Source organism: Equus quagga, chromosome 17 (genome assembly GCF_021613505.1).
Source record: "Equus quagga isolate Etosha38 chromosome 17, UCLA_HA_Equagga_1.0, whole genome shotgun sequence".
Classification (NCBI taxonomy): domain Eukaryota; kingdom Metazoa; phylum Chordata; class Mammalia; order Perissodactyla; family Equidae; genus Equus; species Equus quagga.
Genome location: NC_060283.1, coordinates 32,787,823 through 32,806,696, shown reverse-complemented (window position 1 = coordinate 32,806,696; position 18,874 = coordinate 32,787,823). Strand labels below are relative to the sequence as shown.

Below are 18,874 nucleotides of genomic sequence, written 5' to 3'. Positions count from 1 at the left end.
GATGCCACCACAGTGTGGCTTGATGAGTGGTGCATAGGTCCACACCTGGGATCCCAACCATGAACCCTGGGCTGCTGAAGCGGAGCACGTGAACTTAAACACTACACCACTGGGCCAGCCAGGTTTTACACTATTCTTAACAATGCTGTTTATGAAACTTCTGGAACACAAGTCCTGGTGCCCCTAAGTACACACCTGTGCAGGCTATACACCAGGAGTGGGTTTGTCGGCCATGGCATCTGCCTGTGTCCAGCTGCGTTAGATACAGCAGCCGTGGGTCCCCCCCACATAACACTTTGGCCAACACTTGCCACTGTGATAGTTGTGTCCTGGTGTGTGGATGTGGTTTCAGTGTTCTTTTGCATAATGACCTGAGCACATCTGTATATATCCTTTACCATTGGGTTCCTCATGCGTAAAGCCGCTGTCCAAGTCTTTCTGCTCTTTTCCATGGAGTTAGCTTTTTCTTGGTGACTTGTGGGAGTTCTTTATAAACCAAGTGACAAGGGTAGCAGATATCTTTCCCCTTCTGTGCCTCGTTTAACTCATTTTAATGGCGTCTTTGTGAGTAGACATTCTTGGTTTTAGTGTAGCACACGTATCCATCTTTATTTCTCTGGGGAGACAATTTTGTGCTTCATTTTACAGTCTCCCCACGGTCGTGAACACATCCTCCCATGCGATTCTCCAACCATGTTTTGCTGCACAGTTTTGTCATTCACACTGAGGTGTCCAACACACCTGGAGCTGGGTTTTGTGTATAGCACAAGGTCAGAGGCATACAGTTCCCATTTTAAGAAAAGCAGAACCACACCAGCCCCCGTTGTTAAGAAAGCCACCCTTTCCCAGGGCTCCGCCGTGCCCTGCTGTCAAAATCAAGAGTCCGTGTGCATCTGGGTTGTCTCCCAGCTCTCCCTCCTTCTCGGCTGTCCCCCAGCCAATTCCATGGCCATGGTTACCATGGCATTGTAAGAGATCTCGGTATCTGTCAGAGCAGGTCCTTCCATCTTGTTCTTCTCAAATGGGTCTTGGTTATTCTTGGCTCTGCATTTTCATATAAAATTTAGAATTGGCTTATCAAGTTACACGCACACACATACACACATCTGTTGGTATTTTTATTGAGCTTGCATTGAATATATATATCCATGCAAGGAGAACTGATATCTTTACAACATTGAGTCATGCAATCCAGGAACATGGTACGTTTCTATATTTATTTAGGTTGTCTTTAATGTTTTCAATAAAGTTTTAGAATTGATTGCGAAGTCTTGTGCATCTTTTGTTAGATTTATTCTTAAGTATTTGATGTTTTTATACTATTGTAAATGGTGTCTTTAATTTCTTTTCTATTTATTGCTGGTATGTAGAATCACAGTTGAATTTTTACATTCCCTAATTTTATATTAACAAACAGACCAAACCTCTTATTAATTTTACTAAATCATCTGGGGATTCTTTTGGATAGCCTGTGTTCACATTCATAGCATATGCAACTAATGACAGTTCTGTTTCTCCTTTTCTAATCATTTTACATTGGACTCATTTTTTTTCTTTTTCTTTTTCTTTTTTTCTTGCCTTGCTGTGTGGCTCGGGTCTCCAGTGCATTGTCTGCAGACGTGATATTAGCAGGATGCTGGTCTTGTTCCTAGTCTCAGAGAGAAAGCATTCTGTACGTTACCGTTGAACGTGATGGTTGTTCCTGTTTGCTCTAAATCTTTATTAGATTAAGGGTGTTCCCTTATACTCCTAGTATTCTGAGAATTTTTATCACAAATGGATATTGACTCTTATTATATACCATCTCCATACCTATTAAGAGGATTATATGAGTTTCTCCTTTAATCTGTTAAATTGGTCATTTAAATTAATCAGATTAGTTGGTTTTCTAATGTAAAGCCTGGCTTGTATTCCTAACAAAAATCCAACTTGATAATGATGAATTATTTATCCTATTTATATATTTCTGGATTCAGTTTGCTAATAATTTATTTCAGATTTTGGCAACTTTTAAATAAGTGAGAATGGCCTGCTATTGTCCATCTATGTACTGGCCTTGTTAACTTTTAGCATAAAAGTTGTATTAGCCTCATAAAAGAAATTCTTCTATTAGAAGAGTTGGTGCATTTCCAGAATTATTACTTGAATGTTTGGGAGAACTTGGTGGTGATGCCATCTGGATCTAGAGTTTTCTTTGTGGGAAAATTTTGAATACTAATGCAATTTCTTTAATTATAATATAAAAAAGAGGTTTTCTATTTCTACTCACATTTGGTAAGTTGTGTTTTTCTGGTAAAATTTCCATTTTATATACAATTTCAAGATTATTAACATAAAACTGTCAAGGTCTGGGATTTGATGGTACCCTCCTTTCAAGCTAATATTCTCCTGTTACTGATTCGGGGATGCTGGCAGAAGACCCGAGACTCCCGGGTCAGAAACAAAGGACATTACGACTCGTGGCACAGCAAGTAGTGCAAGCATATTGTTTGCATTGTTGTCCCTTGCTCCCCAAGTCCCATGGGACAACACAGAGGGGTCCAGGCAGATGGTACCCACACTGTGGGTTTGTGTCACAGCCAAGAAACCCTGAGCTTAGAGAATCCATCTCTTTTACAGCAAGCCTGTTCTCTGTCCCCAAGGAGATGGCACTTCATCCCTCAAAGCTGGTCTCCGCAAATACAACCCTAACATACGGATATGGCCTTGGCAAAGAGCAGACAGAGCCTTGCATTCTTGGCATACCCAACCGAAACATGCAGAGGCACCCAGGGCCTGTGGCAGATTGCCTCTCCCGGCAATCCACCTCTTTGACCCTACACGTTCTTGGCCAAACTCGAAATTTCACATGAGTCTGCCGTTCCATCAGGCACGCTGATTAATCGGACCAACAAGCAGTGTGATTTGTCTCGCGCCCCACTGAACTAAGGCTACTCTCCACAGGACTCCAAGCAGCAGGATGAAGTCCTGCAGTGTGGACCTCAGCCGTGCCCCATCGCAGGTGCAGCCAGCTGTGCATAAGTCCCAGAGAGGCCAGTAGCTCATTTCAAATAAGCCTAACGCAGCCAGGAGGTAGCCTAAGGCCAGGCTCTAGACTGCCCTGGTAATCTTTGACGCCATCGCCAATAATTACAGAGGCAATAAATGGGCCAAAAAAGCGACCCCATCAGAGTGAACATCTCCTTCTGCTTTACCCGGAACCTTCCCAGCTTTCTCACTGAATGTCCCAAGCACCCCCTCAGTCGCAGGCAGACCCAGCTGGCCAACACTCTAATCCCCATCCCACTGAGAGATATTCCATGGCTCACTCTCCCCTACATGCAAACCTACGACCCGAGGGGACACAGGCCACCCCAGTTTGGGATTTGTTGTTAAAGTTGATTTGGTTGCTGCTACACCAGTTTGGTTAAGATCTGTTGGCCGTGTCACCAAGCATTTGCAGCTTCGATCACCACATACAACATAAACCAAGGCCAAGCATGAATTTGTGTCTATAAGACCGGGACAAGGTTGTGCCACCTGTGTGTTTATGTGCGGGAGCTCGGGGTCCACATTTGGGAGTCAGGCACAGCAGAATAGCTTGTGACCAGCGTGTCCCTGTCATTTTTCCATTTTCATGGCACATAGATAGGGATGCAAACCCAGTGCAGGTCAAGTTGGCAGCCACAGGTGCTGTCTGACTCAGGTGGGCCATGGGGGGCTTTGCCAGGTGCTGGATCTAGGGGCAAAGGGCAGTCATTTTTCCCCCCACCAACCCTCAGATCTGAGGTGGCCACTGCCCAGGTGCTGAGGTCGGTGCTCCTCATGCACAGCCGTGACACCAGCGTGGCCATCCCAGAAACTATTCCTCGCCCTCTCCCCTCATCTCCCTGACTCACACCTGGACCTTTCACCTGGAGAGTCCAGTGCAAAAGCAATACGGGCATTTGTGCACAACCCGTTATGCCCCGAGGACCACCCTAGATGACAGCGAGCAGCGTCCTCAACCAAGTGACCCGTGTTGGTCCAACAAGTGATTCCAGGTGGCCGAGCCAGAGTTGAGTTTGAATCCTGAGGCCCCTTTAGGCCGGGCTGCACTGGGGGGTGCACCAACCGTGCTGGCTCGGGACTGCTGTTAGGAGAGAGAGATGGGCCAGCATGCCCAGGAATGGTCAAGGCGGAGTCCCACATTTTTCAAAATAGGCCTCCGTAACCCCTTATCCTCCCCTCCCTTTTGTCCTGGTCATCACCCAGAGGGCGGCCAAGAGGAGATGAACTCTTTCTGAGAATGGGCATGTTCAGTGAGCAAACCGCCTGGCCACGGCATGTGGGGCAGGCAGCAGAGGCAGAGGTCTCAGAGCTGCTTTTGGGGAAGGCTGATCCGGGCTCGGCAATACCAGGTGCCTCAGGATGGTGGGGGCGTGGGATGTTCACTGGACACTTGACTACCACCCACTGTGAAGTGGCCTTTGAGATAAAGAGCCCATCACTGTCAGACGCAAATGGTCCAGGAAGTTGTCAGGGTGGCAGTGCTGTGGCCTAGTGGGCTGTTCAGGCTGGAACAGCAGCACCATCACCTGGAATAATGAGACCCCAGTGGTGGGCCTGGGCAGGGTCAGAAGTCTCTCGCAGTGAGATGGACAGGCTGATTCCTGTGGGGACCACTTGGCAGAGGTCATGGCTTTTGCATCAGTAGCACAGAGCCCTTTTCTTTCGCTGGGGCCATGGTGATGGCTGCGTTGCCATTTCTAGTATGCGGAGGGATCCAGGAAAGGCTGGGTCCCCTTTAGTCTCATCAGAGAGTGCCTGCCCCATGGGCACCTGCAGTGACCCAGACTATCTAAGCAGTGGCCCCAGTTTGTTCCCACATTAGTGGCCCCCAAGACGGGCATCCTTAGTCAGCCAGGCTGGGCTCTCCCACGTGGCGGAGCTGGCAGTGGATGGGGCCTGGTGGGCTTTTTCTGTAGAGGGCCAGGTCGTGAACATTTTTGGCCTTTCAGGCCATAAGGGCTGCCTCAATACGCAACTCTGAGCAGCCACAGACGGTATGTGAATGTATGGGTGTGGCTGTGTTCCCACAACCTTTATTTACAAAACCAGACCAGGGGTCCACGGGAACAGCCCACAGAGCCTGGCCCAAGGCCTGGTGTGTATGGCCTGTGAGCTAAGAATGTTTATATTTTCAAAGGCTGTAAAAACAAAGAAATAACAGAAGAACATGCGATAGAGACCGTATGTGGTCCACAGGCCAAAAATATTTACTATCTGGTCTCACGGAACAGTCAGTTCACCCCTACTAGACCGTTTGCAGCACCCCAAAGGTCAGCAGGACTCTGGCCTGTCTGGTCCTTATGGGCACCCTTGACGGCCGGTGACGGCTTCCAGTGCTGCCCTTCCCCACTTCCCCAGTCGGCCTTTGGACTGGACGGCTGCTGCCGCCCAGTGGACACCATCGGGTCCAGCCTAGCTGGACCATCAGCAAACCAGGCTGGCTTTTAGGGGACCTTCTGTGACTCGAGGGCCCACTCAGCCAGTGGCTTCGCTTCGGGCGCTGGAGTGGGAGACAAAGCGCCCCCAGGGGTAGCTGCCACCTTCTTGTGTAAAACTGAGATAACTTCCTGTCTACGCTATCTCCATTTGGCCACCCACCGCTCTGGGCCCTTCCCTTGTCAGTGCTCAAGTTCAGGTCGACCCACCCCAAAGGGGATATCAGCTGGAGAGTCACCCTCAGCTTCTACAAGCTCTCACTGGCGGCCAGGGGCGCCCCAACTTTTAAACGGGGTGTAGCTGGGCCCTACCTCAGGCAGGGGGCGCTGCTGGACTGGGAAATGCCTCAGCTTCAGCTGTGCCCGTCCTGACTCCAAACTCAGTAGTCTCTTCTTACCTCTCAACTGAGTGGTCCCTGAAAGGACCTCAGACACTTCCTGGAGGAACATGCAGACACAGAGGCCACGTGGCCCTAATCCTACCCACAAGCTTCTCCTATGGGAGCCCAGCTTGTGAGTCAGGGACCGTGCTCTTGCCTCTGGGAGCGCAGGCAGTGGGGGGATGGCAGGCATGGGGGAGGCTGTCTTCCTCTTTTAGCCTTTAGCTCCAGGTTGATGCCCAGGCCCCTGTGCTTCCTGTGTACTTCCCCCATCCAGAGGTCACCTACCTGCCCGCCTTCCCTCCCTCCTTCCTTCCTGCCTGCCTACCTGACTTCCTTTCCCTTTATTGAGATATAATCCACATAACATATAATTCACCTGCTACATCCATCACCACAATCAATTTTAGAACATTTTTCTTACCCCTAAAAGAAACGCTACACCCCTTAGTTGTCACCCTCCAACCCCCTAGTTCATCCCCACCCAGGCAATCACTAATCTAATTTCTATGGATTTGCCTATTCTGCACATTTTGTATAAATGGACTCACACGGCGTTTGCAGCTGCCTTCTTTCACTCAGGATAATGTTTCCAAGGTTCATTCCTGTTGTAGCATGTGTCAGTGCTTCATTTCTTTTTATTGCCAATTAATATTCCATTTAGTTTTATTTATCCACTCATTAGTTGATGGACACATGGGTTGGTTCCACCTTTTGTCTCTGTTCTAAATTTGGGATAGTTTCTTCTGACCGTCTTCTGGTTCCAGTTCACTAATTCTTTCTTTAATTGCACCAAATTTACTCTTAAATCTGTCTAGTCACTTCTTAATTTCTGTTACTTATTTAGTTTTAGTGATATAATTTCTATTCTTTAAAGTGGCTTTTTAAAAAACAATTTCCATCCCTAATGATTTTTTCATCCAGTCTTTTTTTTAATCAATTTTCTGTATTGTAGAAAACACACATAATACAAAACTTACCATCTTAACCTTTTTTTCTTTTCTTTTTTTTTTTTGAGGAAGATTAGCCCTGAGCTAACTACTGCCAATCCTCCTCTTTTTGCTGAGGAAGACTGGCCCTGAGCTAACATCCATGCCCATCTTCCTCTACTTTATACGTGGGACACCTACCACAGCATGGCTTTTGCCAAGCGGCGCCATGTCTGCACCCAGGATCTGAAATGGCTAACCCCGCGCCGCCGAGAAGTGGAATGTGCGAACTTAACCGCTGCACCACTGGGCCAGCCCCACATCTTAACCATTTTTAAGTAGACAGTTCAGTGGTATTAAGGACATTTGTGTTGTGCAGCCATCACTGCCAGCCATCTCCAGAACTCTTTTCATCTTGCAAAACTGAAACTCTGTCCCTCTTACACATTAACTCCCCATTTCCCCGCCCCCGCCCCCGGGAAGCCACCGCTCTACTTTCTGTCTCTATGAATTTGATGACTCTAGGCATCTCAAATAAAGTGAAATCACACAATATTTTCCCCTTTGTGAGTGGCTTATTTCACTTTGCATAATGTCCTCAAGTTTCATCCATGTTTTAGCACATCAGAATTTCTTTCCTCTTTAAGGCTGAATAATATTCCATTCTATGGTTAGACCACGTGTTGCTTATTCATGCATGCATTGATGGAACTTGACTTGCTTCTACCTTTTGGCTGTTGTCAATAATGCTCCTATGAACATGGGTGTACAGATGTCTTTTCAAGACCCTGCCTTCAATTCTTTTGAGCATTGTTGTGGACTGAATTGTGTCCCCCCCCTCCAGATTCCTGTGTTGAAGTCCTAACCCCCAACGTGACTCTGTTTGGAGATGAGGCCTTTAGGGAGGTAATTAAGCTTAAATGAGGTCATAGGGTGGGCCCTAATCCAGGAGGAAGAGGAAGAGACACCAGAGATTTCTCTCCCTCCTCTCGTGCACACTGAGAAAAGGCCATGTGCGGACACAGCAAGGCAGCCGTCTACAAGCCAGAAAAAGAGGCCTCACCAGCAGCCAACCCTGATGGCTGGACTTCGAGCTTGATCTTGGACTTCTAGCCTCCAGAATTGTGAGAAAATAAATTTCTGTTGCTTAAGCCCCTCAGTCTGTGGTATTTTGTTACAGTGGCCCTAGTAGACTGACACAGATATATACCCAGAAGTGGAACTGCTGGATCATACGGTAATTCTATTTGTAATTATTTGAGAAACTGCCAACTGTTTTCCACAGTGTCTGCACCATCCTACACTCCCGCCAACAGTGCACAAGGGTTCCAGCTTTTCCACATCCTCATCAACCCTTGTTATTTTCTAGCTTTTTGACAGCAGCCATCCTAACGGGCATGAAGTGGTAGCTCATTGTGGCTTTGATTTGCATTTCCCTAGTGATTACTGAGGTTGAGCATCTTTTCATGTACTCATTGGCCATTTGTATATCTTCTTTGGGGAAGTGTCTATTCAAGTCCTTGCCCATTTTTTAATCGGGTGGTTTGGGTTTTTGTTGTGGTTAAGTTGTAGGAGTTCTCTATATATCCTGGATATTAATCCCTTATGAGATATATGACTTGCAAATATTTTCTCCTCTTCTGTATGTTGCCTTTTTACTGTGTTGATATTGTCTTTTGATGCACAAAATGTCTTTAATTTTTATGAACTCCCGTTTGTCTATTTTTTTTCTTTTGTTGCCTATGCCTTTAGTGTCACATCCAAGAAATTATTGCCAAAGTCAATGTCGTGAAGCTTTTGTCCTGTGTTTTCTTCTGAGTTTTATATTTTTAGCTTTTATGTTTAGGTCTTTGATCCATTTCGAGTTAGTCTTTGTATATAGTATCAGATAAGGGTCCAACTTCATTATTTTGCATGTGGATGTCCAGTTTTCCCGACACCATTTGTTGAAAAGACTTTCTTTCCCTATCAAGTGGTCTTGGCACCCTTGTCAAAAATCATTGACCATCTATGTGAGAGTTTATATCTGGGCTCTCAATTCTATTCCGTTGGTCTATCTGTCTGTCCTTATGTCAGTACCACACTGTTTTCAGTACTGCAGCTTTGTGGTAAGTTTTGAAATCAGGAAGTGTGAGTCCTCCAGCTTTATTCTTCTTTCTCAAGATTGTTTTGGCTATTGATGAAATTTTAAAGCTTGCATTTTCTTTCTTTGAACATAGTAACAGTGATTTTATAGTCTGTGTCTGAGATTCCAATATCTGACGCTTCTCTTATTCCTGGTAGTGGTGTCCTGCTTCCTTGTGTGACTGATTATCTTTGACTGTGTCCTAGATTTTGTCTTTGAAAAATTACTTATAGTAATGACTTGAGGCCTAAGATGATGCCGTCTTGCCCCATAGAGGGTTTTTCTTTGCTTCTGCCTGGAACCCAGGGATGCTACCCAGCAGGAAACACCTTAGTCCAAGTTCCAGGCTCGAGGTGCCCTGGATTGCTCAGGGAATGGGCAGGTGGAATGTAGGTCTGCACAAGGACTGTGTACTTTGGGGTCACCCTGACTGTGAGGGGAAGCCTTAGAGGTCCCAGCTGAATGTGGGGCTTTATTAGGCTCCTGCCTGGAGCCAGCTCTGAGCTTTGACGTCTCTCTCTCCTTCCCTCCATGAGCCTACTAAAATGACAGCTGTTGCTTCTAAGTCTGCAGATGTGGGGCTCAGCTCCAGTCTCTCCTTGTCCTTAATTTGGAATCAAAACTCCCCTACTCACTCATTCACTCTTTGGTGCCTTTAAGAAGACAGGTGTATATACCCGCCTTTTTCTTGGTCTGGATTACAGAGCCTGCCCTCACCCGAAGGGGAAGTCAAAAGGGTCTTTTCTAAAAGCACAGTCTGACCACAGTCTTCTAGGAGGGAATCATGACATTCTAGAGCCTGGCCCTGTGATCATTAACTCACTCAACCCTGCCCAGCACCTGTGAGGCCAGAACCAGTGTTAGCCCTGCTTACAGGTAAAACACCAGAGCACAGAGAGGCCAAGGCTGCCTTGCCTCGTGGTTGCACAGTCAGTGAGTGGCAGGGTTGGGGTTGGAACCAGTTGTGTCTGACTGCTGAGATGCGGTTCCTCCTCCTCTGTGCAGGAGCATTCTGGGGCTCCCACTGCCTGGAGTCCTGAGCACAGAGCCCCCATCCTGCCCCCCACCTGGCCACTGAGACCCTTCCAGCCTCCCCTGACCATGCTAGGCCTTGCCCATCCTGCCTCTGCTCTGCGGGCGCTCCTCCCCTCACCCCACCTCGCATGCCTCCCGCTCACCGTTCCAGACCTGGCTCCAAGGCTGGGACTCTGCCCTGCCCTCCAAGGCCCCTGGCTAGAGTGGACTGAGGAGCTGGGGACTCCCTGTCTCCATGGCAGCAGCCCAGGGCCAGGCACTCTGCAGGGCATTGGGTACAGCAAACAGGTCAGAGCCTGTGCCCTGAGCACATGGCCTGTCCAGGAGGGGATGGAACCGGCCAAGGGGTCCCATATCAGGGACCAGGAACTGTCAGGTCATCTGAAGATGCCCTGCCCAAGGCCAGCTTGCCCTCAGAGGGCACCTGGGGAAGGAGGCTAGGGGAGGCCGCCGGTTCACCTGCCCGCCCACAGCCCCCAGAGGTCCCCCTCTGGCTTTCTGCCCTGACAGGTGAACAATAACGGGATCATCTCCTTCCTGAAGGAGGTTTCTCAGTTCACCCCAGTGGCCTTCCCCATCGCCAAGGACCGCTGCGTGGTGGCAGCCTTCTGGGCGGATGTGGACAACCGGCGAGCAGGGGACGTGTACTACCGGGAGGCCACCGACCCAGCCACGCTGCGCAGAGCCACGGAGGACGTCAGGCGCTACTTCCCCGAGCTCCCGGGCTTCTCCGCCACCTGGGCTTTCGTAGCCACCTGGTACCGCGTGACCTTCTTTGGAGGCAGCCCCTCCTCCCCCGTGAGTTTTTGTCCTGGGGAAGGGAGGACATCCAGCTGGGGCCCAGGGTCTCCCTCCAGGGCCCCCGCCTTGCTGAGGTGGGTCAGGGGAAGACAGGCTTAGGGAGGGAAGTCACTCAGCCAGGGACACAGAGCCCGGTTGGAGGAGGACAGAGCCTTGACCCTCCCCAGGCCTCCTGGAAGCCACCTGCCTCCAGGAAAATGCCAAATGCCCCAGTCCAGGAGTTCACACACTGGGGAGATGCAGACAATATGTGTCAGCAGGGTTTCCACTGAAACAGCTCAGTACTAAGAAGGTTAAACAAGAAGTGTATTCTGTTTTACACTTCATTCCTTGATAATGCCAAACATCACAAAAATGTAAACTTGAGAATAATTGGCTATGTTGCCCAGCGTGGTGAGTTTGGGGGTTGGGGGGCGGATCCCCCCCCCAAAGAGGACAGCGGCTTCCCCCTCTGGTGGCAGATGAGTTTGCTGAGCACCTACGATGGCCAGGCCTGCCCTGGGCACTGGGTCCCCACCGGGCACAAGACAGAGGGTAGCTCCCTAGAGAAGAGGCCTGGGGGCCAAGCAGCCTTTCCAGAGCCGCTTGTTCAGCATTTAACAGATGTTTATCAGGGCACCTCTAGGGGGCGGGCAGTGTTCTAGGCACTGGGGAGACAGCCCTGGACAGAGCAGACAGGACATGTCTCTCTGATGGGGCACACTAAGATGCCAGGCACGGCCCAGCCAGCAGCGGGGGGCTCTCCCTGAGACTGCTGTGCAAGCCAGAGGGTGGTAGCTCAGCCACATGGGGCTCTGGAGCTGGAGGAACTGGATGGCTCAGAGCAGCCATTAGGGGTGGATGTGACAAGACACTGCACTGCAGGGGGAGAGACAGAGCAACCAAGGGCAGTGCCTGGTTTCCCGTCATGCATGCTGGGGTGGGCAGGGAGTGGGGACAAGTGAGGCCTGTACTCAGGGTCTGGGGATGCAAGTGAAACAATCCCTCCTGGATATGCTGAGGTGGCCATGCCCAGCGGGCATCTGGAGATGAAGCCGGGCCCCCAGCAAGGGGGCTCGGGGAAACAATGCAGGTGGGAAGAAGGCCGGAGGGAGGGATGTGCCAAGAGAACGGACGCTCACAACTCTGAGCTCTCCAGCAGCCAAACGAAAAAGAAAGAGAAAGAGAGCAAGCTAGTTAGCCAGGCACCATGTGAGAAAGAGGCATTCACTGTTGGTGTTTTTAAAAGGAGTGTGACAGTGAAGCAGGGAAGATGGGCTTTTTCTGTAAACATTACTACAAATAAATTTTCACATTAGTGAACTTCCGCTCATACATAGCCCACTAATATTTTGTAAGTTTTGTTTTTTCTTATCATCAATTTGTAACGGAAACAACTTTGTAACGAAAAGGGTAAAAAGAATCTATCGTTCCACTACCGAGAGAGAACTCCCATTAAACATTTCCCAGCATAAATTGACCCACACTTTACAAAATAAATAGAACCGCCAAGAACATGCTGTTTTGTGAGTGTTTTTTTCACTCGGCGGTCTTATGGGCATTTTCCTCATTCTTATATGTTCTTCTTCATCATTTTAAAAATTATTATTTCCCTTCTGCAGAGTCACTTTATCCACTACCCTTGTGCCTGGGAGGAAGGAGGTGCCCAGAGCCCCTCCTCAGTTGACAGGGGAAACCTTAACATTCTTCTACTGTTTTCAAACCCGAGATGTCGGTTATAAAAGATTATCTGGACAACACATTCTTGTAAGACAAGGAATCAGAATTCTGAGTTTGGGTTGGAAGTTTGGGTTGAAAGCCCTTTCCGCGGCCCCTCTGGGAGCAGGTTGATTAACAGAAAGTGACAGTTAAGCCTCAAACATCTGGACCTCACCAGCTCACAAAGCCCCACCGCTGGCCTTGCTGACCATAGTCCTGTCCCCTCCCCACCCAGCCCTGGACATGTCCACCACTCCGCCTTATGGCCATCGTGTCCTTGTTGTCTTCAGGGTACTGGCACTGGGTTTGCCTTCCTTGAGAGCGCTCGCTTTCCCCATTGTTCACTGTTACATAAGAAGATAGACCTTAGATCTCCCATCATTTGCAGTGCCTGGTGGCCAGCCCTGAGTTGGCCAGCACCTAGATGCTACAATTAGCTGCCACCTCTGTTGCAGGGTGCCCTGACGCGCAGTCCCGAGGTGCTGGTGAGGTCGTCAGTCTCTAGGAGGGAGATTAATGCCTGCAGAATTCCAATTTCCCCACAAAAGTATGCCCGCTCACACTCGCAAAAGCCAAATTCAGAAATGCCTGTCTCCCTGCACCCCTGCAGAACACACCATCATTTTCCTTCCTTGCCAGCTATACAGGCAAAAAGGAAAGTCTTTTTTTAACTTCTGCATCTGTGATTTCTAGTGATGCTGAATTTGTCCTAGTTACTATCACTAACTGTATTCTACTGTGATGTATCTGTTCACACCCTTTGCCAACTTTTCTGTAATCTTTTTGGTCTTTTTCTTATTGACCTGCAGAAGTTCTTCTTGAGTTAAGGACATTAACAGTTTTATTTGCCACATTTGTTATAAATACATTTTTCTCTTTACTCCTTGTCATGTGGTTTGAGCTTATGTCACTCTTTTGTATTCAGAAGTTTTTGTAGTCAAATGTATAAATCTCCTTTGGGGTTTTTGTGGTTAACAGATGCTATGCCCTGAGATGCTCTATGAATTTGCCTCTATTTTATTCCAGGACTTGGATGGTTTCACCCACAACCTTACTGGATTTGGGATTTCTTTTCCTGAGTGATATAAAGCTCTAATTTCATTGTTTTTCAGAGTTCCTATTTGTCCCAAGATCATTCTTAAACAATCCCGCCCTTCACCCAACCTGAACCAGCATCTCTTATATACACTATCCACTAATATTTTCCTGGGATCGAATTCCATGAAAACCATAAAACCTAATTCTTAAAAACTGCTTTTCCTTGACTCCTCTTTTTATTTTCTCCCTTTTACTCTTTACATTTTTGTTTGTTTCACATGAGGCAGTTTGGTGGATCTGGCCAAGAAAGCACTAACTAGGGGACAGTGTCTGCTCCTGGCATCCATGGGCCCCCACAGGCCCCTCAGGGGGCTTCACTCACTCGCCAGGCAACAGTTACTGGGGTTGGGGCACTGGCCTGTGCTGTGGCCTCAGGCACTGGGGACACAGCGGAGGATGCAGGACAAGGCCATTGAGGTCCTGCCCTGTGGCTGACCGTCTGTTGGGGAGACAGATGCGGGGTCAGTGGATGATGACAGTGTGGGTGGGGATGGTAGACGGGGCAGGGCCTTGGAGCAGGGATGAGGGGCACAGGACCCCGTTCAGGCCCCCCTCCTCGGCAGGTCAACACGTTCCAGACTGTGCTCATCACGGACGGCAAGTTCTCCTTCACCATCTTCAACTATGAGTCTATCACATGGACCACAGGCACGCATGCCAGCAGCGGGGGTGACTCCAGTGGCCTGGGGGGCATCGCGGCCCAGGTAGGGGCCCCTGCTCCCGACTGCCAGGACTGTCATGAGCTGATGGGGCAGGCTGACATCCCTCCCCCACACCCAGTACTGTGCAGAGGCCAGTGTGAGGCGCTGGGAGGCCTCTCCCAGCCCAGAATCACTAAAACATCCTCGGGCCACAAGCACCTTTGCCCTGACCCACACTGCCCCGGCCCTGCAGAGCCAGCTGCAGCAGGAACAGATGCCTTGGTTCTGTGTGTACTGACTGCACCAGGGTCTGACCTGGCCTGGCCTGTGGCTGGAGGGCCAGGTTTGGAGGGGTGGCCAAGCACAAACGCCCAGGGCCAACAAGTCCTTCTTCCAGCTGTGCATACACCCTGCCCCCCAACCTCCTGGCCATCTACTTTCTCCTGAGGTCACATTTGCCCCTGGACCCTAGGGGAGGTCCAGAAGCCCAGCAGTGAGCCGCTGCAGGTATAGGTGGGGGGGAAGGGGGTGCCAGGGTCTCACAATGTCCTTGGCTTGGGAACTGTTGGTTCAGGTCAGATCTGGCTGGGAGGCCGCTGACTCCCACAGGGACAACATGGTGAGGTGGCCAGGATACCTGGAACATCTGTAGAGCTCTCAGGCTTACAAGTCGTCATCCATGATCTCTTTGACTCTGGCCATCCCAGGGGAGGTGGGTCTCAGGAATTTTAGGGAGACCTGCGGACTCAGCCTGCACCTGCACCCCACTCTCTCCCCCCCTCACCCAAGGCCGGCTTCAATGCGGGTGATGGGCGGCGCTACTTCAGCATCCCCGGCTCGCGCACAGCGGACATGGCGGAGGTAGAGACCACCACCAACGTGGGCGTGCCCGGGCGCTGGGCGTTCAGAATCGATGATGCCCAGGTGCGCGTGGGGGGCTGCGGCCATACAAGTAAGAGGACTGAGCGAGCGGCTCAGGGCGGCGGGGGAGGGATGGGGCTTGGGAGGGGGCGGGATGCTGGGGGCGGAGCGGGCTGTGCGGGGAGGGGAGGGGCACTTGGCGCCAGCCCCGCCCCAGGCCCCCTGAACCTGGGCCAGCCCCGGCTCGACTGTGAGCTTCAGCCGCCTGCTGGGAGCTCTTCCTGCCTCCGCTCTCGGGAGGAGGATCCGCTGGACGCCACGGTTTGCGGTGTAGACGGGAGGAGCGGGGTCGCCTCTCCTCAGGGCCTGCAGCCGACGCTCTCCACGCATTCCCGCCCAGCCTTCTTCCTAGGCGGGGAGGGGCCCCCCGGCCGCCTCCCGTGACCCCCAGGACTCCTGGGAGGCAGGCGCTCTTTTCACCCCACTTCCCCATTCCTCCTGTGGGCTTGCTGCTTGGTGGGATTTGGTGCTTGTTTGACAACCCGGGCATCTGCCCGACAGGAGGGAGACGCCCAGGGATCCCAGGCACCGGCGGTCCTTCCGGCCCAGAACGCACAGCAAGTAGTTGGAGGGTCTATCCCAGGGCCGGGCACTGGGCTGTGGGAACAGCCCGGACTGGCCGCAGAAGAACGCATTCCCTATCCTTCCTGCTGTGTGGCCCTGGGCAAGTCCCTGCGGAAGCATTGCTGCTTATAAATGAAGGAAGGGGGTGTCAAATAATCGATTTAGCCACTCTGCTGAGGGCTGCTGGTCACACGCCCTGCCAAGCCTGGGGCCCCAGTGAGGCCAGTGCTGAGACCTGCCCTGCGGCCTCCCCACCTACCCACATGGGGACAGAGGCCACTGAGAGAGGCTGCTTCTCCCAAACACCAAGTCCCAGGAGCAAACCTGGCGCAGGTGGAATTCATCCAGAATGGCCAGGGAGCAGGCGCGCACCCGGAGCAGGGGCCTGGCAGGGAAGGCCTGTGCCTGCACCAGCCCACGCTCAGGGCCAGAAGAATCCCCGAGGACTGGGATTGGAGCCGCAGGGAGAGAGGCCTGGGGATCCGAGCACTGAACGGAGAGTCACTGGAACTGACAGGGTGGGGGACTCACAGGGACACCAGCCCAGGAACCAGTGATTTCACTCCCTCCCTCAGAGAGGCAAAGGAGGCACCTGAGAGCTCAAGCCCTCCAGCAGCCCCGGGCCAGTCCGGACAGGCCTCCTGCTCTGCCCACCTGGGCTCTGGGCAGTAGTGGTTTGGGAGTGGGGACGCCATTCGGACAGCCACTTCTCTGAGTGGGCAACAGAGAAGTCTTGTTGCTTGTCACCTACCAGTGTCCAGGGGCTTGAGTTGTAGTTGAGGAATAAGGTATGGGTGCAGATGTGGACTAGGGCGAGCGGGTGTGGGTGCAAGTGGGGGCAGGTGGGGACTGGTATGAGCAGGTGTGGTGCAGGTGTAGCTGCAGGTATGGGTGCAGGTGGAGACTGGTGTGAGTAGATGTGGGTGACGTGCAGGTGCAGGTGTGGGTACAGGTGTGGGTGCAGGTGCAGGTATGGGGCAGGTGGGGTCTGGCGTGAGCAGCTGTTGGTACAGGTGTGGTCAGGTGCTCCCCTGCAGAGGCTGCAGGCTGTGACCCTGAGGAGTGCGGTCTTCAGAAGAGGGTCCAGCCAGTCCCTCAGAGACCTCTTTTCCATGTGGAGGTGCTTCTCCCCATTGTCCCAGGCCTCTGGGGGAGGGGATGGAGGAGACACTCCTGGGCCCTCCAGACTTGCAGGCACGGAGGCCCTCAGGGCCATGGTGCTGTGGAGGAGAGGCCAGCCTCTGTGTCTCCACTGCCACACAGCAAGTCCAGGAGATGGAGCTTGTGTACGTCAGTATGGGGGTTACATACACATTGGCTTACCAGGAAGGGAGGGTCAGTTTACATCTGAGAGGCAGTGCATCCACATCTGAAATTCCAGCTCCTGAGAAAGGCTGGTCCAGAAACAGGACTCATGCTGACAGCCACCACAACCAAGGCAGCCAAACCATGGCCAACTGAGTGACAGTGTGGCTAAGTGAATGGAATAGTACAGGCAAGGAGCAGCAACAATCCCAAAAGACACCCACAGCCTTGATGGTGTTCTGGGCCACAGGATCATTCTGGGAGTGTCCCATCCCCCATTGACATCACACCAGGACTCCCTTTGGTCCTCCTAGTAACAGGAGATCTGAGCCTGGGACACTCCAGTCACCTGCCAATTTGTGCTTATTAATTGCAGATTTCAGGAGCCTTGCTTCTCTGGAGGGTTAGGGCCCCAAGAGCCAAGCTCTACAGGCTGTCTGTCCTAGAGGGCCTGGGTGTGGGTGTCATGTGGCCCTCAGGGACCCCAGGAGGCCCTCGCTGGCTGGTGGGCATGCTTGGAGAAACACCAGCTTCAATAGCTGAGTGCAGGCCCCTCACTTTACACACAGGAAAACCCGGAGGGGTGGCTGGGCGCGCTCAAGTTTCTATAACTGTCTGAGGCAGCGATGGGACCAGACTGCAAAGACCCCCAGGAGGGTCTGAGCGCTCCCCAGCCCGCTGTGTCTGGTTTCCACACAGGGACCCCCCTCTTCCACATCTGTGGACATTGTTCCCTTAAGGAGCTGTGTTGCTGGGCATCCTCAGGTCCCTGCGCCTTGTTAGCCCTCAGACAAGTCTGGAAGTTGATGGATTAAAGGAATAAGCAGGTACTTCAGGTGTAAAGGATTCTGGGGAAGCCTACCCTTCACAGGAGCCAGAGTCACAATGTAGGGATGAAACATCAACAGGAAATGCAGGCAGACAGCAGACAGTCACACTGGGCGCCCCTGTGCACACGGGCGAATGAAACCCTGTACACTGGGACTACACAGTGATTCCTCGGAGATGGATCCTTTGGGTCAAGGGAGGGAAGGGGGTGATGGTTCCACTTCTCCCTGTGCCCGCAGCCTCCGTGTGCCTGGCCCTGCGCCCGTGCCTCAACGGCGGCAAGTGCATCGATGACTGCGTCACGGGCAACCCTTCCTACACCTGCTCCTGCCTCTCAGGCTTCACGGGGAAGAGGTGCCACCTGGGTGAGTTTGCTGATGGGACCACCCACCTGGAGGCCGTGGGCTCTGGAGGAACACTGCACGCACTTCCAGTAGCCCCAAGAGCCTCTGTCCCCATGGTGTGGGTGACGTGTGTGGGGCACCTCTGGGGGGGACAAATGCAGTGGCTCAGTGACGGTGAGCATGGTGGGCAAGTGCTATAGCTGCCCCGTCTGAGCTGCCCACCCCAGGAGGGAGGCCCAGGAGGCACCGTCAACTGTGGCAGCTCCTCCCCAGCCTGGCTTCCTCCACTGAGGCCCAGCCTGCCTGTGTTTCAGACGTGGATGAGTGTGCTTCTGACCCCTGTCGGAACGGGGGGACCTGCACACATGGCGTCAACAGCTTCAACTGCCAGTGTCCAGCTGGCTTTGAGGGACCTACCTGTGAGACAGGTAAGAGGCACCTGCCCAGGCCCACAGTCCCACTGGCTGCAGGGCTGCCAGGATGGTCCAGTCTGACCAGGGAGTACGTGCTGCTCCCCCCGAGTCTCCCCTCCCCTACAGGCACCCAGCCCTGCTCTCTGGTGGAGTTGGGGTCTGGGAGTCAGGGGTCACGATGTGCTGTCAGACACTGGAGTGCCTCCACAACTCCTGGGGCGGCAGGCCCTCCCCTATCTTCCTCCCACTGGCCCCCCATGACTTCAGGGAGGGCTGCACATTCTGGAGAGCCATCTGGTTCCTGTACTGAGCTGTTTTTGTCTTTCA

The 18,874-nt window shown here is 51.9% G+C and overlaps 1 protein-coding gene across 3 annotated transcripts in view; it reads left to right on the top strand.

Annotated features, from left to right (window-relative positions):
* SNED1 (sushi, nidogen and EGF like domains 1) overlaps positions 1-18,874 on the top strand; it is an 81,713-nt gene that overhangs the window by 12,543 nt on the left and 50,296 nt on the right. For all 3 annotated transcript variants that reach the window (XM_046642922.1, XM_046642920.1, XM_046642921.1), the window contains exons 2-6: positions 10,445-10,732; positions 14,095-14,235; positions 14,962-15,124; positions 18,030-18,155; positions 18,449-18,562. In XM_046642922.1, coding sequence (XP_046498878.1) covers positions 10,445-10,732; positions 14,095-14,235; positions 14,962-15,124; positions 18,030-18,155; positions 18,449-18,562 — 832 coding nt within the window. The remainder of the gene's footprint in view (positions 1-10,444; positions 10,733-14,094; positions 14,236-14,961; positions 15,125-18,029; positions 18,156-18,448; positions 18,563-18,874) is intronic.